The sequence below is a fragment of the Prenolepis imparis genome, unplaced genomic scaffold, assembly GCF_030444845.1.
Source record: "Prenolepis imparis isolate NDT839.2.m4 unplaced genomic scaffold, iyPreImpa1.0 SCAF_12, whole genome shotgun sequence".
NCBI lineage: Eukaryota > Metazoa > Arthropoda > Insecta > Hymenoptera > Formicidae > Prenolepis > Prenolepis imparis.
Window position 1 is genome coordinate 10,885,164 of NW_028141170.1, and position 26,651 is coordinate 10,911,814.

General features: G+C 31.3%; 2 protein-coding genes across 5 annotated transcripts in view; both read left to right on the forward strand.

Moving 5' to 3' along the window:
- The window catches only part of LOC145943462 (CCR4-NOT transcription complex subunit 6-like), a 588,057-nt gene that overhangs the window by 383,209 nt on the left and 178,197 nt on the right, over positions 1-26,651 (forward strand). Inside the window, exon 5 of one of the 4 annotated variants that reach the window (XM_083050979.1) lies at positions 14,957-14,998. The exons of 2 other annotated variants lie outside the window; for them this stretch is intronic. In XM_083050979.1, the coding sequence (XP_082907105.1) occupies positions 14,957-14,983 (27 nt within the window). In that variant the 3' untranslated portion in view covers positions 14,984-14,998. Of the gene's footprint in view, positions 1-14,956; positions 14,999-26,651 lie in introns of those variants that run through there. One more of the 4 variants, XM_083050984.1, reaches the window with a different exon arrangement.
- Twin (CCR4-NOT transcription complex subunit 6-like twin) overlaps positions 1-26,651 on the forward strand; it is a 421,961-nt gene that overhangs the window by 3,410 nt on the left and 391,900 nt on the right. The gene's annotated exons all lie outside the window — the stretch shown is intronic.

A 26,651-nucleotide genomic window follows, 5' to 3' on the forward strand; every position in this document is an offset into this window, starting at 1 on the left:
TCTTAGATCTACCGTCCTCGGTGAGTTAAAGCGGCCGATTTGCATAGTCATGCCACATTATAAGCTCGGAAAGCCGCACCCGGCAACCCGTTCGTCGCTTTGCTCGTCGTTTCGCGTTGCTTGCCTCCTGCTAGCTCGTATCTATACACTTAGAGTAGTACTCGTATTACAATACCATTCACAACTAGCGCGTGACTTATTACTCCGAGCCGAGGAGTCATTCCGAAGTTTAACTGCTCCACCCATCCCGCCAACTGTCATGATGGCAGCTTCGAGTGCGCGATTATAGGGTTGCTACGTGTCGAGACAATACTACTTTATTAGAGTCGAGTTAAAACTCGAGTTTCTCATATCACTCGATTTGTGAATTTCAACTGATTTTTAACTTTATACAAGTGATTCAAAATTAATATTTATTATATTTATTTATTATTATTATTATTAATAATATTTATTATATTATTTAATAATATTTATTATAATATTATTATAATATATAGCAAGTATTTTTGTATCGCCAGTGAAGAATAAAATTAGGAATAACTGTAGACGACCCAACTGGCTTAATTGATTTTTATTAATTCGATGTCATATAAAAATACAGACTACGTTTCGATCTTTGGTTCAGGTCCTTATCAAGTCTAAAATTAAAAGATATAAAAAATAATAATACAAATATATCAAAAATTTTCTTTTTGATATATTTGTATTATCTTTTTGATATATTTGTATTATTATTTTTTATATCTTTTAATTTTAGACTTGATAAGGACCTGAACCAAAGGTCGAAACGTAGTCTGTATTTTTATATGACATCGAATTAATAAAAATCAATTAAGCCAGTTGGGTCGTCTACAGTTATTCCTAATATTATTATAATAATTGATTACAAGTGCTGTAGACGGGGTCTACTTACTGGAAAAACTGGGAAAATCGGGGATTATCAAGGATTTTTTTCCTTGAAAAATTCGGGAATTATCATGGAATTTTATTAAGACTCAGAATTTTTTCGAAAATTTTTGATAATTTTTTTACTCTTATTTAGCACACTTGAGAAACATGTTTATAACATATATCTTTATATTTATATTTAAGTTTTTATTAAAATCTCATGTGATTTTATGGACGAGTTTTTTTTAGTATCAAGATCTTGTATATATATAGTTTCATAGAAAAATGTTCAATTTTTTCAATAATATTTAATAAATTAGTACTCCTTAAGATATTTATAATAAATTATTTTTTATTTTATAATATTTTATATATTTTTGCAAATATCTTTAGATATAGTGATATATTGCACTTTGTATATTTTCTAAATTAATTTTTTACGATTTATATATTATATATGATATATCGATAAATGCAATAAATATATACAATATTTATATATATAATATTGATTTATATATACAATAAATCAATATTAAATATTAGATAAACTGCATTTTTTATAACATTTTTTTCAATCGTATGAATAGAAAACATTAGAAAACGTATATACAATAAAAAAAACTTATATTTTGTATATTGTATATTTTATCTGGAATCTCTCTGCAAATGTTGTATACATTTTATCTGGAATTTTAAACGAAAATACTTGAAAGATCATGGAATTTTTAATAGAATTTTCAGGGAATTTTTTTACAAGATTTGAGTAGACATTCTGTATAGAGATTTTGCCAAGCTAAACAGAGACTTTCGTTAAATCTAAGAAATCTTATATAACATTTCACGGTAATACCCAATCGATACCGATAACAAGGTTAGCGGGGAATTATCGATAAATAGCTTTCGAAATGCGAAGCGAAAAGCATCATTGCTAAGGTATCGGAGCGACCAAAGCCAAAGCTATCACCGATACTTGTCCAATATCGGAGTACCGTTAACGTCTTTAAATCGGGATAGTTTCCGCGATGGGCTTCCGACGAAAGTTGCGATGGGAGAGCTTTTGCCCTTTTGCCCGTCGTTGCGTCAAGAGTGAGAGAGAGAGAGAGAGAGAGAGAGGGGGCGTTTTCCGAAGCGTGAATTTAATCGAACTTCCGATCGAGCCGGCCAGATGGGCTTTTAAACGGCAAGATCCGCCGTCTTCTTGGTACATAAATCCCGGCGGCGTCGACCCTCTTTCACGTCAGGCCGTAACCCTGAATGCGCTTCTCGCGCGAGAGAGACACGCTTCGCTACCGCTCTTTCGAGTGAGCGCAGGTGGTGTTGTTATGCCCCGCAACGGTTTCTCCGCGACTTAACGTGCGCGTCCGCATCCGGAAATTGCTTGTCCGCGGCTGCGGACGTTCGCTCCGCGAACTCGAAGGGTGACACTCCCCGAGTAAGACGGATATTCGTGTTCGGTAGCCCCTGACGACGAGAAGCTTACGATATACTATGTTGTATTAGGAAAATCTTTTATTCGAAAATTAAAATATATGCACAGAAAGAATTTTCTCTTAGAATTTACCCTGAAAATCATGGACAATATTGTACGGAAAGAATTTTATGAGAATTTCTCTGATTAATATTTATCACAATGAAAATAATAATATCTATCGCAATAAAATATAAAATATGTTTGATTAATTTTACTGCAGTTTAGTAAAATTAATCAAAGGTATTATTATAATCAGAGAAATTCTCATAAAATTTTTTCCACACCATATTGTCCCATGATTTTTAGGGTAAATTCTAAGAGAAAATTCTCTGTGTATATAGGTTTAAAAAAGAATTATAAATATATATGTATATAAATTTCTATATGTATATTTATTTATATATCTTTCTATTTTAATTATTTTAATAATATAATTAAATTATATTTAATTGAATTATATATTAATTATATTTAATATAAATTATATTTGATATATAATTAAATAATTAAAATTTTATTTATTTTAATATGAATTTTTTTTATTTATTTTAATATGAATAGATATAAATTTTTCTAAATATATATGCACACACACACATACACACACATTTTTTCAATCTTATAAAAATTGTATGCATACACTGAAAATAATTGTTAACTTGACTAAACCTTTCAACTAAATTACTATATTGTTAGTTGAACATATATTAGTATTTAAGTCAAATATACGTTTTGTTAGATTTAATATGTTATATTTAATTTAAATATTTCTATATGTTCAATTAACAAAATAGTGATTTAGTTGAAAGGTTTAGTCAAGTTAACAAATTTTTTTTTCAGTGTATATGACAGAGAAAGAAAGATCTATAAGAATAGCACAGTATAATTATCTTGCATTTCATTTTGAATGTATAAAATAGCATCATATATAAAAAAATATATATGCACAAGCTTGAAATAATGCAAAGGAATAATAATAATAATAATAATAAAACCATATTGAATTATTCTGAAGAATGCTTGAAATGCAATTGTCTTGAATTTGTATTTTTATATATGTATATTATTTGCATAAATATGTTATATATCATTGCCTTTTTTCTGTTTAATATATTTGTTTGTTTTTTTATTAAAAATGATGTTAAATGTTATTACTTTTTAATAAGATTAATTAAACAATACTTTTTAAAATAAGTTTTTAATATATTAATTAAACAACTGTAGAGTATATGGGATTAATTAACAATATTGTTAAGTAATTAAGTAGAAATTAATTAAATATATTATTTGAGATTTATAAAAATTATATGATCCTCAGAAAATTTTTCTAATGATTTGCAGAGTCACAAGAGATTGATACTCTAAATATTTTCACTCGATACACAGTTAGAAAATGTGTGTTTTCTTGTTAAAAACGGTCCCCGTTAAAATTTTTGTGTTACATATTTAACACATTCATGTGTTAATTTAACATATTGCTGTTATGTTAATTGGACTCAAATGTTAAATTATTAAAACAACTAAAAAAAAGTGTAAAAATAACACAATGTATATCTATTTTTAATTTTACATAATAAATATGTTCCGTATTATTAGTGACAAGATTTATCTGTTAAAATTTACAGAAAGAAAATGTTAATTTTACTTTATAATATAAATGGGGGTGATAAAATGTAAAATTAACAATTTTTTTAGTTAATTTTTACATTAAAACTATGTTAATTTTACACAAAATTTATTTTAAGTTTATTTGAAGTTTGTATTTATTTTATGTTAAAATATTAACACAATATTCGTGTCACCATTTAACATATCCGTATTATGTTAAATTAACACAAAAATTTCTGTGGACCGTTTGGGACAGGTGATATTTGTTAAATTTAACACAAATTTTTCAACTGTATATATCTATAAAAACCGTCGCTTCTTTGATGCAGCCATCTTGAACAAAGGCGGATTAAAAGGATCGAAATGCAGAATCCCGCGCGGAAAATCTGTTACGGACCTCTCTTTCTTTCTCTCTCGGACGATTCTTTTTCTATAGAACCACCCTTTAAAAAGCTAGGTGCCACTGGTAACCTTCTAACAATCAATTACCGTTCCAATCGTCGCCGTTCCGCAATCTGAAACGGATCCGGATCCGCACAGTACTTCGTCATTAACCTCCTCTTCGCATGCTGAATAAAAGTTCTTTGTTTCCGCGCGAGCCAAGTTTCTGTTGTTGCGTCTTGCCTATTAGTCGTCACGATTGTTTTCGAGAAAGGAGAAAGAGAGAGAGAGAGAGAGAGAGAGAGAGAGAAATGTGTTGTCTCGTTCTCCCCTCGACACCGCGAAAATAACAACTTCAAACGCAGCTCGTATTCTAATTCGTCGCAATCAGCGCGTTACTATTTTGTATACACTTGTGCTCTCTTTATTTAAATCACTCTCTTCTCTTGTTAGACTTTATTCCTTGCTTCGAGTTTACACTAGCATCGGAAATATTTTTCTAGATAAACGTGAAATATTATAATTAATGATATAATTATAATATAAGGGCAATGTAATACAATATATAATACAAGTACATAATAAAATACGATATTATATACATGTATAAATCGTGAATATTAATGAGTTAGGAAAACGAGGGCAACGAGAGCTTTACATTCGAATTCGTTGTTCTTATTATCGCCACGCGATTCTCTTTCTCTTTCTCGACGTCTCTATTACCGTCGTACAATTAGGTGAGAACTTAAGCGGACCGACGTTTGTTTCTGCTGTTAATTGCCGACGAGCGTTTGACGTAACGGGAGCAACGCGAGCTCTCGTGTCCCAGAAACTGTGCGCGAACTTACGCGAATTATACAATATCAATATATGACTTTTTTTATATTAATCAAAAATGTATATCTACATTTACATAACGCGTAATCATTCAAACCATTATTTTAAGTAAAACAATGTTAATGCCTTTATTCAAGATGGTATCAAAGAAACGACGGTTTTTATAAAGAGCAAAAATATTTAGAATATTAATTATTTTTATTTTTTTTATTAATTTCTCATGCAAATCATTAGGGCAATTTACTGAGACTCATAATTAATTTTTATAAACGTCAAATAATATATTTAATTAATCTCTACCTAATTATTTAACGATGTTATTAATTAATAGCATACTCTATCGTTGTATAATTAATATATTAAATATGAATATATTAGTATATTAAATATTAATATATTATAAACAATATCTTATATTAAAAGCTTATTTTCAAAAATATTTCATTAATCTCTTAATTTTTAAGATATTTATACAATTATACAATACCAATATATGACTTTTTTTATATTAATCAAAAATGTATATCTACATTTACATAACGCGTAATCATTCAAACGATTATTTTAAGTAAAACAATGTTAATGCCTTTATTCAAGATAGTATCAAAGAAACGACGGTTTTTATAAAGAGCAAAAATATTTAGAATATTAATTATTTTTATTTTTTTTACTAATTTCTTATGCAAATCATTAGGGCAATTTACTGAGACTCATAATTAATTTTTATAAACGTCAAATAATATATTTAATTAATCTCTACCTAATTATTTAACGATGTTATTAATTAATATCAAACTCTATCGTTGTATAATTAATATATTAAATATGAATATATTAGTATATTAAATATTAATATATTATAAACAATATCTTATATTAAAAGCTTATTTTCAAAAATATTTCATTAATCTCTTAATTTTTATAGGATATTTATTTCTTCCGAAAATAAATTACGTTTATGCGCCTTTCTATAATAAAAAAAAAAAGTTTTTATTTATTTGTGTTGTCCGTAAATTTAAATCATTTTGTTGGCGAATTTTTTAATCGAAAAATCAAGATAAAAACGCATTTTATTCGTCTGTGCGCAATTTTTTTGACTCCTCCGATACTCTCTTTGCCTCTCGTGTTTCTCTGCTGATCGCACGCGTCTTCCTCTCATTATCCTGTCGCAAAGTTTCTCCCAAGTACTACCCACGTGCGACAGAAGAGGAGGAATCCGTTGGCGAACGTTAATGCCCGTATAACAGTATTTATTTCCCAGCTTCGGTCTTTCTCGCTCTCTCGATCGCCTCTCCACCCATAAATACATACGCACAATGCGTCGTTAGGCGATCGGCCCCGGAAATAGACCGTGACCGAGTGCTGCGCCCGAGACAATCCCCGGAAGAGCGCTCAGACAACCACCACCGGAAGGTTAACCACCGACGACGTGCCTATCTGTCTGCGCGCAGAAGCACGAGTCTCCTCTCCTCCTACTATGTCCTCCCTTATCTCCGGCTTTCTGGATCGCCTAACGGAAGCCCGTATTAAGTTACGCTCTAAAGATACCGCTGGCCATCTTCTGACGAAGATATGCGAACGCTCGTGCGATCGGCAGCAACTCTGATCATCACCGCGGATGGGATAAAACAAATTGACGTATTCAAGTAACTTTATTAAGCCTCTTTGAAGGTATTTCCTTTTCATACACAGGATGGATCATTTTAATGTCTTTTTTAAATATATTTCTTTACACCTTTTACAGAAAAATGTTTCGCACAAAAATTGTTCGATTTTAATTAAGGGGAACAGAAGACAGCGATATTAATTTGTTTACAGATGACGCTACTTCCTAAAAAATTCATTAATCATCACTTTTTTTTTTTTTAATGGGAACCGATTTTTTTTTAAACAAAAATTGTAGATTTTGTTGAGACAAATTCATATAAGTTAAAGATTTCCTTGATTTTTCCAATATTAATGTTTCAAAATTATTATTTAAAACAATTATCGTGTTTTTATTTAAAAAATTTTGATAAGTGGCTATCTGTAAACAAATTGATAACCCTGTTTTGTGTTCCCCTTAAAGACAACTTTTGTGCGAAATATTTTTTTGTAAAAAGCGTAGGAAAAAAGATATTTAAATAGATCATTAAAATGGTTTATTCTGTATACGTTGTTACTGATTGTCAAACTAATCGAGTGAAATATCGCGAAAACGCGTAACGTAAACGTCGGCTAAGAAAACCTCTAATGCAGTTAGCGATATATCTAGAGATGGAATTCCGCACGCGAGAATCGTTTAAAATGATCTCAGCTTAGAAATGATCCAAGTGATAGATGATATCGGTAACGCGAGAGCGCAAGAAGAGAGAGAGAGAGAGGGAGGGAGAGAGGGAGAAAACTTTGTGTCGGGCGAATAACGTGTAATTTTCACCGATTATATATAGCGGTATTTCTCTCGAAACCGGGGAAAGAGATACAGAGCAAATAGATACCGCGCGCATTGTGCGAAGAAGTGTTCTAGAAGACATTAGGGCGCCGAGTCCGCGGCTACTAAAAGGTAATCGCGAAATAATACATAGCGGAATTACATTCCTCTATGTGTGTACCGGACCGCTTTTGCCGGTGTATTATTACGAATCGCCCGGGGAGGAAACATCGCGTTTGTGGTAACACCTATATGCAGGTACCTATCTCTCCCGACGCTTCACGACGTCCGTCCGCGCCCCTGTTCTTAATTAGCACCCCGGAGGGATGCCTTATTACCTCTCATTGTGTGTATCCCCGATGCGAAAGGGACGCCGCTGATAGTCCGGGACTCCTCTGGCGCGAAATCCGTATTAGAGGAGAGCAATTTCTTGCTTCAGCGCGAGACCACTCTTCGGCTCGCTCGTTACTACACTATGTTTTGTTAAAACCGTATAAGTAACCTGGTCTGGTGTGTAATAATTTTCCGCGATAGTCTCGTAATAATTGCGCGAGAGGAAGAGACGTAATAATCAATGATCGGGAACCCACGGTAAGTACATCATTATCTGGACTCTCTTCTCTTCGGAATTCGATCAGACTCCGTTCATTCATTCATACGAGATAAATCGCCCGTTGTAAACACGTGCGATTGCAAGTGCTCTAGCACTTTCCCATTTATCCCACCGCCTACTCTTATATCCTTAGGACTCCCTTCGGCAGCGCGATGATTATTATAAACATCGTTTCATAGGTAGGTTGTCATTATGACCGATGAAGATGACACAGATTGTGTCGACCAATCGCCGCGGATAGAGGAGAGAGATAGCACTCGGGCTAATTAATTTCCTTCCTCTTCTCGTCTCCGCGTACCTCGCGGCCTTATAGTTATTGTCGGTTCTATTATACACACCGGCTACACTATGGTAGTCCCCTAATTAATATACGATCGCCTGCGCAGCCGCCACCGCCGCCGCCATCTTTGCTCTTTTTCCGCTTCGGTGTTTAATGTCGCCGGACTGTGTGTGTATTAATGTATAGGACTGGCCGCACCATAGTGGACGGCTCCTGATACACCACCGTGCATAATGCGTGCGTTATTACGTTTATCATAGGTGCATTTACCCGAGGCGAGGCGAAGCGAAAGAGAGTGAGAGAGTGCGCATGCGCGAGAGTCGCGTGATGGCGGAGAAACAATTTCCTAGCCTGGGTCCTAATTAATGCGCGCTGCAGCGGAACCGCCAGGCCAGGATCGTGATCGAAGACGTTGTCGTTGGCATATATGGGTGCGTGCGCGTATGCGTGCGGTCGCCGGCAAGCGAATTAAACATTGTTGCTAAATTAATGCCGCCTATCGGCGTAATTAATGCCCGACGGAGCCGGACATTTTTCGCCGGGGATATCTCGTGTCGGGCGCAAAAGCATAGCACCAAGCGTCATGTTGCCTCGCGTTATCGCGGCCGAACTCTCTCGCAGGGCGGCGAGTGTTGTTTGCGTAATACTACCCGCGGTTCGCCATTAAACTCGTTCCGATTTAATTAAAGCTCGTATTTCGATGCGCATTTCGATCTTCACATTGTGTGTGAAATACTTTCCAAGAGTACTCTTATTTGACGGAGTGTTTGATCTACAGATCTAATGTCTATCGCTTTAATACTTGAATATTTATTTGAAGTTTTATTAAAAATTGCTAGTCTTGTTTTTTTGCACAGTCTGTTCTTTATCGGTTGGTGGAATGTTTTAAAATTTTCTTTCCAGCATTTTGTGCGAGATCTAGATATAGGGTGTTTCATTTTTAAAAATAAGCTTAAATAATTAAGGAACAAACAAAAGTTGTAGGATTTCGAGAGGGCCGTCTTGCTGTCTTTGGCGTAAAAAATTGTTAGAGTGAATCGAAAAATAAAATGATTTACGAGATATTTTATGCTTCATTGTGACACATTTTGAAAATATGAAATATTTCAGAACATACTCATTTTTCGATAATCTTACCTTAATAATTTTCTGCATAGAATAATAAGATAAACTGGTGTGAAAGAAACATATAGTTTATTTTTAAAAAAAGTATGCAGTTGCACATTGCAAATTGTCATTTTTTTAAATACAAGAGTATGTTTTCCTTACTAATTGATTTATCTCATTAATCTATGCAGAAAATTATGAAGGTAAGATTATCAAAAAATGAGTAGGTATATTACGAGATATTTTATATTTTTTGTCAAAATGTGTCAAAATGAAATATCTCTCATAAACCATTAATTTTTTTACTTTAATAATTTATTACGCCAAATATTACGAGGAATCGAATTTATGTAAGAATTATGGTGGTTCTGTTTAAAAAAGTAATGATGAAATCTCGAAAAATACCTCCACTTGGAATAAAATTATGCTTACAGCAAGATATTCTGTTTGAAATCCTACAACTTTTGTTCGAAATGAATTTTCTCCTAAAACTCGACGTTTTTCTTAATTATTTAAGCTTATTTTTTTTAATGAGATACCCTGCATTGAAGCATTTGTTTACATATGCGTGTGTCTATAGATGTAGATGTAGATGAAACTCTGGCGCGAAACAATTATAGAGAACTGCTGAATCTCTCTCTCTCTCTCTCTCTCTCTCGCTTGTTGAAAATCAGTCACTCGCAGCGGCATTACGGTAACTTTAACAGGCGCTGCATTAACATTCAACGGGCGGCGGCGCGACGCGCTATTCTAAATTACTCCAACAGGAAATCACAACTGGGTCAAACCCCGCCATGCGGCGACCGCGACGGAGTGTCCAAAAATTTTCCGCGGAAAATTTCGCGCAGGTTTGCTTTATTCTCCATCGAAGGTGGAAAGGATTTTTTTTTTAATACTTTCCGCGAGGATAGGAAGATAAGAAGGGGGATGAAAGTATGGGGTAACTTGTCCGCGGGAAGTTTCGGGCTGGCCCGAAGGTGCAGTTTTCCGGAGAGGAACTACTTAACTATATAACGCAGCAACGCCGCGCCGCCTCGTATATATTCAAGTAGTAAACCGCGCTTCTGTTCATCCTGACTCACTTTCTCTCTATCTTTATCTCTCTTGTACCTTGGAGTTTCGTACTTCGTTACGGAACTTGAACGCTCGTCTTTCCGAAGTCGCGCTACGGGCTTTGTTTTCAGTTAACTCGCGGAGTAACCGCCGAAAGTTGTGGAAGACCCCCTCGCTCGCGCGAGCTTAAGAGAGGCTGCGCGACGTATAAACTTGGTTTCCTCCGATTATTCCGATTATCCGCGTTATGGGAATTAAGTCACAGATATATAGACAGAGTGTTTCATTATCCTGATATTATTGTAATATATGTATACAAGATGTCATGATAGATGCGCGATTTTCTATGTGTAATTAGGATTAAAATTAAAAATAATATTTATATTTATTTAAAAAATAAGATTTTTAATTAAAATTCAAATTTATTGATTACGAAAAAGGTATAAATGTCAAAAATCTAAAAATAGGTAGATTTTAACAATTGCATAATTTTTGAAACATTGGTGTTTAAATATAAATTAATATTAGCGATATATCACAGATGCGCGATTCTTTTCTTATGTGTCCTTTGACGAGAATTTTCAACTTTGTAATTTCTTAATGAAGATTTTTATTTATTTTCAAGGATTAAAAATATAATTAAAATAATATTTGTTTCGAAAATAAGATTTTTGATTACTAAATTGATTACTAAAAAGTTACAAATTTTAAAAGTCTAAAATTATGCAGATTTCAACAATTGCATAATTTTAGAAATTAGAAATCGGATTAAATAAAAATTAATGGACATCATAGATGCGCGATTTATTTTCTCTGGCGAGAATTTTTAACTTTGTAATTTCTTAATAAAGATTTATTAATTATCAAAAATTAAAAATATAATTAAAATAATATCTAGAAAATAAGATTTTTAGTTAAAATTCATCGATTATAAATTACAAAAGCCTGAGAATAGGTACACTGAAAAAAATATTTGTGTAAAATTACATGATTGTGCTGGGTTTTTTCCGACCCAGCATAATCATGCAATATTGCTTTTATATGGAAGAGATTACAGATTATATGTAATTTCATATAAAATATATATTTTCAGGATTGAAAATATTCCACTGAACATAGAATTACACATACGAAATGTTAGTAATGCTATAAAAGTATAAATGCTATAAAATAATGTTATAAATAAAATGGATAAAATAAAGTTCTAATAAAATGAAAATACTAAATTTTAAATTACAAGTGATTTTTGCATAAAAAATAGTAATTTTACTGATATTTTATATATATTTTACATTAATATGTAGTTTTACTTAAAAAATTATGGAAAAAAAATTACAGTGATAATTAGGTAATTTTTCCAGTTTTGAACAAGTATAATTTCCATGTAAAAGTACATGGATTTTTTTCAGTGTAGACAATAACGATCATATAATTTTAGATATCAGAAACATTGGACTCGGGAGTTCTAAATAAAAATTAATACATGAATTAAAGATGCAATTAGTTATAGTTGATGAAAGGTACGAGCGTAAATATTGCAATTCGCGGAACAAGAGAATTCAGTACACCGAATTAACTGCAATATTCTTGGGGGAGGATAATTGAAAAAGCAGTAATACCATTGTTAGCGGGCAAATGCGCGAGAATACTTCGCAGAAACAGCTCGTTTAGCTTACTTACGTTCGGAAAATGGAGCGTAGTCGTAGCGTGTGAGTATACGGGATTAAGTTTCATCGTTCAACAGCAGCGGGGAGATTTATGCTCGGCTCGGGGTTAAGATAGCAACTATTCCGTAGGCGTCTGTCCTAATTCCGGATATAATTGCTTTTCTCTCGGGCGTTTAACCGGGACGAGGGGGAGGAGGAGGAGGAGGAAATAGGTATCTCTCTCCTCGGCTCGTGTGTATGCAGCGTGAAAATCCAGGGCGTGGACGAGAAATGCCAAGACAATGCGTTTCATAGCGCGAGCGAGTGAGCAACTCGACGTAGATGAAGATTATGCCAGTAATCTTTTAATTAGCTCATTTTATTTCTCCGACGTTGCTTTAAAGGGGCCGCCGCGATGCGCCGGAGAGATGCACCGTAATAATGCAATATATATATGCGCGCGATGTGCGTTTTGCACTTCCGACAATGAGCCATTTCTGAAATATGTGTTTATGAATCTTAAACACCGCTGAGATTTCGCAACAATAATGCGTAAATTATCTATCGCAAATTTAGCTGGAAAAATTAATATTTCTCTTTCTCCTTTTTTTAAATTCATAATGCACTCATTTTTTAAATGTGAGAAATGGATGAAATATTAAAAGAGTAAATCATGAAATATTTCTATATATGTTAAAGACTGAGATTTCGCAACAAAATATCTGTCGCAAATTAAGCTAGAAAAATTAATATCGCTCTTTTTTTTTAATTTGTAATGGATTTATTTTTAAATGTGGGAAATAGATGAAATATTAAAAGAATAAATTATGAAATATTTCTATATCTTAAGAACTACTGATTTCACAATAAAGCACAAATTATCTATTGCAAATTAAGCTGGAAAAATTAATATTTCTCTTTCTCCTTTTTTTAAATTCATAATGCACTCATTTTTTAAATGTGAGAAATGGATGAAATATTAAAAGAATAAATCATGAAATATTTCTATATATGTTAAAGACTACTGAGATTTCGCAACAAAATATCTGTCGCAAATTAAGCTAGAAAAATTAATATCGCTCTTTTTTTTTAATTTGTAATGGATTTATTTTTAAATGTGGGAAATAGATGAAATATTAAAAGAATAAATTATGAAATATTTCTATATCTTAAGAACTACTGATTTCACAATAAAGCACAAATTATCTATTGCAAATTAAGCTGGAAAAATTAATATTTCTCTTTCTCCTTTTTTTAAATTCATAATGCACTCATTTTTTAAATGTGAGAAATGGATGAAATATTAAAAGAATAAATCATGAAATATTTCTATATATGTTAAAGACTACTGAGATTTCGCAACAAAATATCTGTCGCAAATTAAGCTAGAAAAATTAATATCGCTCTTTTTTTTTAATTTGTAATGGATTTATTTTTAAATGTGGGAAATAGATGAAATATTAAAAGAGTAAATTATGAAATATTTTTATATCTTAAGAACTACTGATTTCACAATAAAGCACAAATTATCTATTGCAAATTAAGCTGGAAAAATTAATATTTCTCTTTCTCCTTTTTTTAAATTCATAATGCACTCATTTTTTAAATGTGAGAAATGGATGAAATATTAAAAGAGTAAATCATGAAATATTTCTATATATGTTAAAGACTACTGAGATTTCGCAACAAAATATCTGTCGCAAATTAAGCTAGAAAAATTAATATCGCTCTTTTTTTTTAATTTGTAAAGGATTTATTTTTAAATGTGGGAAATAGATGAAATACTAAAAGAGTAAATTATGAAATATTTCTATATCTTAAGAACTGATTTCACAATAAAGCACAAATTATCTATTGCAAATTAAGCTGGAAAAATTAATATTTCTCTTTCTCCTTTTTTTAAATTCATAATGCACTCATTTTTTAAATGTGAGAAATGGATGAAATATTAAAAGAATAAATCATGAAATATTTCTATACATGTTAAAGACTACTGAGATTTCGCAACAAAATATCTGTCGCAAATTAAGCTAGAAAAATTAATATCGCTCTTTTTTTTTAATTTGTAATGGATTTATTTTTAAATGTGGGAAATAGATGAAATATTAAAAGAGTAAATTATGAAATATTTCTATATCTTAAGAACTACTGATTTCACAATAAAGCACAAATTATCTATTGCAAATTAAGCTGGAAAAATTAATATTTCTCTTTCTCCTTTTTTTAAACTCATAATGCACTCATTTTTTAAATGTGAGAAATGGATGAAATATTAAAAGAGTAAATCATGAAATATTTCTATACATGTTAAAGACTACTGAGATTTCGCAACAAAATATCTGTCGCAAATTAAGCTAGAAAAATTAATATCGCTCTTTTTTTTTAATTTGTAATGGATTTATTTTTAAATGTGGGAAATAGATGAAATATTAAAAGAGTAAATTATGAAATATTTCTATATCTTAAGAACTACTGATTTCACAATTAAGCTGGAAAAATTAATATCTCTCTTTCTCTTTTTTTTAATCCATAATGAATTAATTTTTATTTAAATGTGAGAAAATAGATAAAATATTTAAAAAGTAATAAAATCACATGAAATATTTTTATATATTAATGACATAGTGTAACTGTGATTTTAATTTTTCTGTTCCAGGTATGTGATCGAGATATGTTTTCATAGGGATATTTGGCGAGCAAAATGCGGTGAGCAAATTAGCATAATCTCTGTTATTGCGCGTCGTATTGTTTCGAGAGAATAATTGCCACGTGCGTTTTTTATTCCGTTTAATTTAGAAGATTCGCGATGTAGGTGGCCGCGGTTATCGTAAATATTCCGAACATTAAGTCCGAATTATGTATCACGCTTAATATCCTTTGCGTTGCGCTGCCGGGAATATCCTTTGTAATCCTCGCGCGACGCCATCATTCTATGACGGTTTAATTTCGAATTTGGCACGGTTTCAATAGCATTCGTCGTCGACGTCGCACGTGGCGAGGCCTTTACGGCTCAATTTTCTGTGACAACGTATGAATATCCGGGCTTTAAACTCGCCGATGACTCACAACCTATTTCGTCAGTCGCTTTTATCTTCGTCATCTAATCGACGTGTGCCAATCTCCAGTTTTGCACATGAATATACTTCAGGAAATCATTTAAAGTGCCCACATTACGATATTTACTATATTTAATCCATAAAAATACATTGGTGTATATTTAGAATATAAACTCTAATAAAGTAAATGATAATTATATTATAATAATTATACAGTATAATTATACAAAAAATATACACATATAGTTAGTTAAATATTTTAAAAAATATTTGCAACTCTTCTCTTTCGAGTTTTTATAAATTTCGAAACGTATAAGGAAGACAGAAATTTAAATAGGAGTTTTCACAAGTTAAAAATTATTAAAAATAAAAATTTTTAATATTAAACATCTCTAAAATAGGAATTTAATTTTATAACTAATTAAGAATTAAATATACAACTTATTAGGAATCGAATTTTATTTTTAATTGATGTGTCTGTGAAGTTGGCACGACATTTTACGAATTTTAAAAAAATAGTAAGAGTTCTTATAGCACTTTTCATAGTTCTACAGTTCCTGATAAAAATTAAAAAGAGTTCCGCATTTTTTATATTAAAAAATCAAAATTGAAAAAATGTCGTGCTAACTTCGCGAATCTAGCACGACACCTTCCCTCTAAAGTACTAAAACGCGTTGAATAATATCATTTTTGGAAAGAGTTCCCGATAGTTCTGCACAAGTTCAGCATATATATGCAATTTCAGATCGATATTCATCAATTAATAATTTTTAATCGATTTTTAATATCTACGTTCAGCACAACATTTAGTGAAAATGTGTCGTGTTGATGATTTTCCGTAGTTTTAACGGTAGTTCTCTACAATTCTATAAGAGTTCTATACTTTAGAAACATTTTTTCTAAGAGTTCCGACTGTTTACTATTTTTTAAACAATTTTTCACAATTACGTCCAGCACGACACTTAGTGAAAATATGTCGTGCTGATGATTTTCCGTAGTTTTAACGGTAGTTCTCTACAGTTCTATAACAGTTCTATACTTTAGAAACATTTTTTTATATAGTTCCGACTGTTTACTATTTTTTAAATAATTTTTCACAATTACGTCCAGCATGACACTTAGTGAAAATATGTCGTGCTGATGATTTTCCGTAGTTTTAACGGTAGTTCTCTACAGTTCTATAAGAGTTCTATACTTTAGAAACATTTTTTCATAGAGTTCCGACTGTTTACTATTTTTTAAACAATTTTTCACAATTACGTCCAGCATGACACTTAGTGAAAATATGTCGTGCTGATGCATTTCCACAGTTTTAACGGTAGTTCTCTACAGTTCTATAAGAGTTCTATACTTTAGAAACATTTTTTCAAAGAGTTTCGACTGTTTACTATTTTTTAAACAATTTTTCATAATTACGTTCAGCACGACACTTAACAAACATTTTCACTAAGTGTCGTGCTGGACGTAATTGTGAAAAATTGTTTAAAAAATAGTAAACAGTCGGAACTCTTTGAAAAAATGTTTTTAAGTATAGAACTCTTATAGAACTGTAGAGAACTACCGTTAAAACTGTCGAAAATTATCAGCACGACACATTTTCACTAAGTGTCGTGCTGAACGTAATTATGAAAAATTGTTTAAAAAATAGTAAACAGTTGGAACTCTATGAAAAAATATTTCTAAAGTATAGAACTCTTATAGAATTGTAGAGAACTACCGTTAAAACTACGGAAAATCATCAGCACGACACATTTTCACTAAATGTCATGCTGGACGTAGATATTAAAAATCGATTAAAAATTATTAATTGATGAATATCGATCTGAAATTGCATATATATGCTGAACTTGCGTAGAACTATCGGGAACTCTTTCCAAAAATGATATTATTCAACGCGTTTTAGTACTTTAGAGAGAAGGTGCTAGATTCGCGAAGTTAGCACGACATTTTTTCAATTTTGATTTTTTAATATAAAAAATGCGGAACTTTTTTTAATTTTTATCAGAAACTGTAGAACTATGAAAAGTGCTATAAGAACTCTTACTATGTTTTTTAAATTCGTAAAATGTCGTGCCAACTTCACAGACACTTAATTGATAATTAATTATCGAATCTTTAATCGATAGCGATAATTTCTGACGTGCAAATTTTCGTGCTTCGAGAAAGAAATGTCCGATGGAATATTTTATTGAAAAACACTTCTCATACACACATAGGGATATTTTTGCCGCACTCTTTTATGCGTAGACGCACGCTTTTGATACCGATATTTAGTTCGAGCTAAACGTGCTCTTTTCATTTTTTTTCTTTTAACTTATATGGACTCGACGATGAAAGAGCGTTGAATATCTTTCCGTTTCCTTTTTTTTTCTTCGTCATGGTATCCTACGCGTTTCAATATTTCCCCATCCAAAGCAACTCTATGCATGGCTCTCTCTCTCTGCATCGCGTATATATACGCGTATTTTTCGTGTCACACTTGAACTTGCATTCCATGCGTGCCATTCTACGATTTCCGCGCAAGCACTTCTTTTAACCTATCCGGCGAAACTCGATTTTCATTTCGCGAGTGACATCGTCGAGTCGAGTGTTTGAAAGCTACACGCACCGGTGGAATTAAAAATATAGAAATTACATACGACGAAAGAGATAGAGAAAAACGCATTTATTAGAATTCCAAGTTAATTCTGTGAAGACGCACAGACGGAATGTAAGAGCGCCCGGTATTTAAATGCGATATGATAGATTTAAAGAGATTTTAATTAATAGCGCAGTTTTTTTTTCTGAATATGATATCAAATTTAATTTAATTCGGACGAAAGGAAAGTCGGAATGAAAGTAATAGTTGAAGTAAAAATTGCAAGTATATACATATATATATATATATGAACGTAATTATTTATTTCACAATAGAACCTTGATATAAACGATTAAGCATGATTTATGATTAATTGTCTAATTTGCAATAGTAATAATTTGATCGATCGAAATTTAATTCCGTTCCGATAATGTTTTCCAATTTCATGCGTAAACCGACGGCATAATTTTGATAAATTATTGCCGCAAAATTAATCCGCCTGCTTGCCTGAATTGCAAACATAGACAAATATAATCAATTACATTAGCAACTAATTAATCTTGAATCGTGCGCGCGTTTACGAAGCGACATAATTAAATATATAATAGTCCTGCTTAACGGGGGAAATCGAAACTCAATAATTTTGAGATTGTCGTTATTAAAAAAAAAAAAATTTATTTTAGAAACAAAATTTAAAATTTTTTCAGCTTCATAATTTTTACCACCAAAAAATTTCGCGCTATTAAAAATTAATTGTAACGTAGTGAATATTAGGTCTGTTCGTTTTAGCTAAACCGGCTGCGCTAGTTCAGAGTTTATCTTTTCCCTTCCAATATCGAGTAAAAAAGATAAACTCTGAACTAGTGCAGCCAATTCAGCTAAAACGAACAGACCTACACAGTTTGAAAATTTGTGTTTTCTTGTTAAAAACGATCCCCGTTAAAATTTTTGTTAAATATTTTAAATTTTTTGTTAAATAATTAAAATTAAATACTTAACACATTCATGTTAAATTAACATATTGCTGTTGTGTTAATTAAACTCAAATGTTAAATTATTAAAATAACTGAAAAAAAGTGTAAAAATAACACAATGTGTATTTACTTTTAATTTTACACAATAAATATGTTCGATATTATTAGTGACAAGATTTATCTGTTAAAATTTACAGAAAAAAATGTTAATTTTACTTTATAATATAAGTGGGGATGATAAAATGTAAAATTAACAATTTTTTTAGTTAATTTTTACATTAAAACTATGTTAATTTAACACAAAATTTATTTTAAGTTTACTTGAAGTTTGCATTTATTTTATGTTAAAATATTAACACAATATTCGTGTCATCATTTAACATATCCGTATTATGTTAAATTAACACAAAAATTTCTGTGGACCGTTTGGGACATGTGATATTTGTTAAATTTAACACAAATTTTTCAACTGTGTATTATTCTCGTGTTACGAAAAATGATAAAGTTTAAATTTGCATTCGCGATTTCGATGCTACGGAGTAAATAAATGCCCGACGCGATACATCGGCATGATGTATCGTCGGGATGATCCGGATACGCAACACCGGAACATCTATCACGACACGCGGATCTACGACGGGGCTGGGCTGGGCAGGGCAAGAGGCGAGATCTTGGAACATTATCGAGCAAACGCCATTGTCGATGTTTAATAATGATCGCCGAACGAATTGGCTGACGCGATGTATTTTGTCGCATGCATATACGCACAGCTGGTCGCGCGTAACTAGCCCGGGCTCGGCGTATTTTTAAGCAGCCTTCATTTATCATGCTACCGTAAACAACCCACGCTGGGTCGTGATTCAATTTGAAACACGACGCGCGTTATAGATTGGCCACGGGCCGGTTTATTCCGTTCCGTATTCGACCTCGTCAATTATGACCGCGATCGGAGGGACCATATATTGGATTAGTATTACGATTGGTATGGAAAGTGGTCGGAACGGTAGCGAAAAGATTTATTTCGTCTTGGGAATATATTATATATAGGTAGTATATTTTCCGAAGATATATACGATCAATTATATACAATGAGTTTCGTGAAGCTTTTGCTTAGTTTTAATAATGTAATATATTTCTCTCTCTATATTAAAAATAATATTTAAAAAAAATACGAGTATATAAATATTTTTTTAATACTATTCTAATTGTAATTACAATTTTTTAAGAGAGATATAGAGAGAAATATTTTACATTTTTTTGAGATAATCGACATTTCTTCTTCTCTCTCTTTCTCTCTGTCTCTCACCTCCTTCCTTATTCTAATAATTATAAATTCTAATAATTATGAAAGAATGTGGAGATATAAGATATTCATCAAACTTGTCAGTCGTAAACATGAATATTTGATCTTATCCTATATATTGTTATATATATATTTATTTATTTTTTGTATATTTTTTGCGGAAAAATGAAAAATAAAGAAAGAATAATAAAGAAAAATTAAATATACGAAATACAAATAAATATATAAATCCCATGAAAAGGGCCAACAAGAGCTTTTCTTCTTTTAGAGGAATTTAAAAATAATTTTGTTGCATCTAATATCTGTCTACAGTTCTAGCTAGTTCTTTTTTTTATTCATCAGAGCCTTTTCGATCTATTATTTTACAAATAAATTATAACAGTATATATAGACCAACTATAATATATTTTTCTCTATATAAAAATAATATTAAAATAATAAAGAAAATAATGTTTAGATAATCTCTAATTTTTTTTGTAATTAATAAAGAGAGAGAAAGCAGAAGACATATGTCGATTACACTATTCAACAAAAAATGACTTTTTTTCGAACATCGGAACGAGACTAGTTGTTTCTAATAGTTTTTAAAACACGAATCTGGTTTCTAAATTGCTCCATTACGTCACAATTTTGAAAAATTTGCAAAAAAGGGTTATTTTCACGAACTTTGTCATATTATAGCTACAATATGTGACGTGCTGGAGAACTTTTTATTGCAATGAAAATAAAGTATGTTGTTAGAACTTTTAACCCTCAAAAGGAATTTTTAGTGTCGATTATGGTTAATAAAATATTTATAGTTAAATATGGGGTGTATTGCAAAAGTTAGCCGTGACTAAGTCATTTACAATTTACTAAATAGTTTTCAATAATTATTTAAATTTAAAGGTTTTTTAGGTGGTTGAATACGAATCCAATGTCAAAATTGTAAAATTCAAAATGGACTCAATATGTTAAAAAAATGTTTAGGTTTTGCAATTTAAACATTTAAAAAATTTTGAAATCCGCCATTACTAAGTCCATCATTTTGAATTTGACAATTTTGATATTGGATTCGTATTCAGCAACTTAAAAAATCCTCAAGTTTAAATAATAATTCAAAGCTATTTAGTAAATCCGTCAATGACTTAAGTCACAGCTAACTTCTCTATATTTAACCATGGATCTTATTAATTATAATCGATAAAAATTCCTTTTGAAGGTTCAAACTCCTAACAACATACTTTATTTTGATTGTAATAAAACTTCTCCGGCACATATTGTAGCTACAATATGACAAAGTTTGTAAAAATAGCCCCTTTTTGTAACTTTAATTGGAAATTTCTCAAAATTGTGACGTATTGGAGCAATTTGGAAACCGGATTCCTGTTTAGCGTCCAAAACACTATAAGAAATAGTTTTGTTCCGGTGTTTTTTTTTTTGTTGAACAGTGTTATCTGAGAACGGCGCTTTTTAAGTTACTCCTCTCTTTCAGAGACACGCGTATATCGCGAAACGTTTTCATGCGAATCGGCTGTTGCCCTCTCTCTCCTGTCCGACAGTTTCACCCCGCAACAATTCTTCAACGTTGTCGGCACGCCACATGTCGTGTCGCTCGCTCGCGGGTTCACTGGCTCGTGTTAATAATCCACGGAAGCGTGCACTATCGCCAAAGCGAATTCCGGACCTAACGCTAATTTAAATATTAAGCCATGCGAGGCTGATGTTAATAACAGCAGAGTGTACACTCGTACGTTTGTATGTGTGTACGTGTGCCTTCTCGCACAATTACATTTACATAATCGTATATTCGTTCTTTTTTTTTTTTTCCTCTTCGCGTTTATCCGCCCCTTCCGGACGCGGCGGATAACGAAAACCGGGCCGTTTGTTTCTCGGTTTATCGCCGAGCTTTCGGAGGCCCGAGCTCCTCCTCCCTTTTGCATGGTGTATCATCAAACGTGTATCGCACGCGACGCGTTTTATACATGTATATGTGGCTCTATATTCCGCTATCGCTCGATGAAATTTTAATCCTGGATTTCACACTCGATTGTTCATGAAAATCATTCGAGAAACATATGGATTGATTTTTTTCGACGACAGATTTTTACAAATTATATTTGGAGTCTGTTATTGGACTTTTATGTGAAAGCGTAAAAAAATTAAACATATTGGTGCAAAGTCAGTTCGATTAATAATAATCTTAATAATAAATCTCTCGTCCATTCTTCTTATCGAGACGTCGCGATTAGAATCTCTCTCATGGTCGAAAATAATTGTATTCCTTCGCGAGAGAACCAATCCTCGCGTTGCTAATCTTGTCTTGTATTCTCATTGCCTCATTCCAGAAAGCTCATTAATATCTCGCGACATCATCGGCACGTCAAATGGCATCGAGATAAGTAATCTGTCAATTATCGGTCCCGTTGCTCGCATAAAGTAGCGTGAGTGTTTTATCGCGATTCAGGATCTCGTATAATACGCGTCCTGCGAATGAACAGCTTCCGACGGGGCTTGTGTAAAATCGAATGTAGAGTATTATATTTTTCTTATTATTATATATTACATTTTTCTTATTTTATTATATTTTATTTTTTATATTTTTCTTATTTTATTACATTTTATTTTTTATATTTTTCTTATTTTATTATATTTTATACTAAATTTTATCTTTTTATTATTATTTTATGATATTTATTTTATTATATTTTTCTTATTATTTTATATTTTATTTTTTATATTTTTCTTATTTTACTATATTTTATGCTATATTTGATCTTATTATTATTTTGTGATATTTATTATTATATTTTATTATTATATTTTTCTTATTATATTTTATTTTTTATATTTTTTATTTTACTACATTTTATTTTTTATATTTTTCTTATTTTATTATATTTTGTTATTATATCTTTTTTATATTATTACATTTTCCGGAGTGAATTTTTCACAAGACTGAAAATATGGAAATGCGCGAATATATATACGTATAGAAATGTATATAGAATATATTCTGTTATTTTCTACAGTATTTCTTGATGCTCTTTAAAAACTGAAGACGGAAGACCGATTTTATAATTGAACGTTTCTTCCTCAGAGAACGCTGATTATCGTATCGCGACATACATATACATATATCATTGAGGTAATTCCCGGACTCTGTACAAAAGCGGCTTGATTACGATTTGATGTATCGAATCGCGAGTATTACGGTCGACAAATTCATTAGTTTTCATTCGACGATCGCGAGCGGGATGCTCTCATATTTCCTTCTCTCTCTCTCTCTTTCTCTTCTGAGCGTGCATCGCGGCATTTAATACGCATTAAGCGTGTTTCGCAGTGTTGTATTCACGAATGGGCGTAACGGCCATCAGTAGCGGTATTAAAGACAAATCCTTCCGGTATCCGGTATAACTGCAATTGTGCATATGAAATAGCGGTCGAGTGAGCAATCGCCCGCGATCCTTTCGATATTGATGGACGGCAGTTTGCGTGTTACGGTATGATCGTTTTTCAATCGTCGTGCATGCATCCCGGACGGAAATGGCGTCGGTCGCATGTGCGCGCATCCACGACACAAGACGCAATATGGAACAAATTCCGAAATCGGTTGGATATCAATTTGCGCGAAATTACGATCGCGCTACCGCGAAATTATAACTCGCTCGCGCGCATGCGATGTCATTAATTAATGTCGAAACGTAAATCCTTTCGATTTAAATAAAATATATATCCGCGAGATATTATATGATATATGCGCATATGCAATTGCAGTTGAGCTGCGATTATTATTTTCGTCTTCAGTAATATTTAATACACATAGATACGATAATAACACAGTTGAAAAATTTGTGTTAAATTTAACAAATATCACATGTCCCAAACGGTCCACAGAAATTTTTGTGTTAATTTAACATAATACGGATATGTTAAATGATGACACGAATATTGTGTTAATATTTTAACATAAAATAAATGCAAACTTCAAGTAAACTTGAAATAAATTTTGTGTTAAATTAACATAGTTTTAATGTAAAAATTAATTTAAAAAATTGTTAATTTTACATTTTATCATCCCCACTTATATTATAAAGTAAAATTAACATTTTTTTCTGTAAATTTTAACAGATAAATCTTGTCACTAATAATATCGAACATATTTATTGTGTAAAATTAAAAGTAAATACACATTGTGTTATTTTTACACTTTTTTTCAGTTATTTTAATAATTTAACATTTGAGTTCAATTAACACAACAGCAATATGTTAATTTAACACATGAATGTGTTAAATATTTAACACAAAAATTTTAACGGGGACCGTTTCTAACAAGAAAACACAAATTTTCCAACTGTGAAGCGTTTGAAATTTTAAATAGTAGATTTGACATTTACACGAGGGACAAGAATAGTCTTATTTTTATTATTATATAAAAATAGCCAGAGCTGTCAGTGAGATCTTTTTTTCACTGTTTTCGCGAATTTTTATGACAAATTATCTTTTTATGTTGTATAGATTCTAATTTAATTTTCAATATAATTTTCCAACTTTTGTGATTAAGATATTTAATAATAAAAAAATAATTGTACAATTTTTAAAATATTTTTCTAATAATATAATAATTTTATTTTTTATTTAAATAAATAGTCTTTCTTTTTTCTCCCCCCATCTTGTCTCTTTTAAATTGTGGATTAAATTGTAAATTGTGAATCATTCTTTATATTTTGTTTTTTATTGCATAAAGTAGCTAGGACTATAGATTTTTTGATTGCGAATTTTTATTATGACAAAATGTTTAATTTTTTATTATGACAAAACTACTTTTTTTATATATTACATAAATTCTAATTAAATTGAATTTTCCAACCTTTGTGATTAAGATATTTTATCAAAAAATAATTATACAATTTTAAAAATATTTTTCCATAATTACGTAAAGTGTGAGTCATTCTTTGTTTTTCATATTTTGTTTTTTTTTTGTCATATTTTGTTTTTTATTGTAAAAAGTAGACATTTTTCGAAAACGACTTGTTATCAATTTTACTGAGAAATAGTTGTGAGACGAGATGAGAGTAACTGAGCGAGCGATGGGAAGTTTTGCGACGTCATAAACCGGCGGAAACGAAACGCGTTCCGCAATTTGGGATGTTGGATGTGGGATTTTCTCCTTTGTTTCTGAACACATGGAGAGATATTGAGCGAAAACGTCTAAATGAACCTCCGGCTAGCGAGTCATAACCGAATATACGTGCGCATAAAACCGATATATCACCACTGATCGATGTATAAGCACTTCGCGTATGTGTGTGTATGCGAAAGCACGATTAAAGTCGTACCGGCATATTCGACTTTCGATTTCCGTCTTCGATGGAACGGAATTAATAACGGACCCGCTTAAAACACCGTCCATAATTTTTTCGTGCGTTAAAAAAAAATTTTTTTTTTATTAAACGTCAAAATTCGCATTAATCATAGCGAACGATTTTTTTACATGTTGCTCTACTCGTTCCACTTTTCTTTTTTCGGAATTAATAATGGCTACAGACAGGTGGATGTCTGCTAACGCTTTTTTCTTTACGCGTCCCTATTCGTTCCACTTTTCTTTTTCGACGAAATTAATAATGACTAATAGACACAGACAGGTGAATGTTTCCATTATTTTTGTCTCGATCGAAAATACCTTTCTTCGCTTTGATATCGAGATTTACTATCGGGTTTTCAAATTTCTTCTCTTATTAATTATAATAGATATTATAATAGATATTATTAATAGATATTATTAATAATAGAATTATAATAGATATTATACATTATTATAATAATATATATTATATTATTAAAATAATATACATATAATAATATATAATAATATATTATATATTATTATATATATCTTATTTTTATAATATATTATATATTATTTTTATATTCTTAAGAATATAATATTACTTTTATATAAATTTTTCCATATTACATTATTATTATATCTCTATAAAAATTATTTATTTATTATAAAATTATTTAAAATAAATAAAAATTTATAATAAATAAATAAATAATTATATCTCTTTATATAGAAATAAATGATGTGTGCGTGGCTTGAAAATAATAAATGACAATATCTCGAGACGAGATACATGAGACTCGACGATACTTCTTTGGCTGGTACCCATTCTCTCGATTAATCAACCCTCGCTTATTTTTTCCATCGAGAAAAGCGGCCGTGACTATCGATACACGGGCGAGATACACTTCGCGACACACCGTGCAAAAAAGGAAGGACGAGTCGTTTCTCTCTCGGGGAATCGTGTCTCTTCGTCATGTCACGATATATATACATAATATATATATATATATATATATATATATATATATATGACGTGCAGATCGTTCGGCTTTATCTGATGCATTCGCGACATCTCGTCGTCGATCCTGGCGAACATCGCGTCGCAGGATTT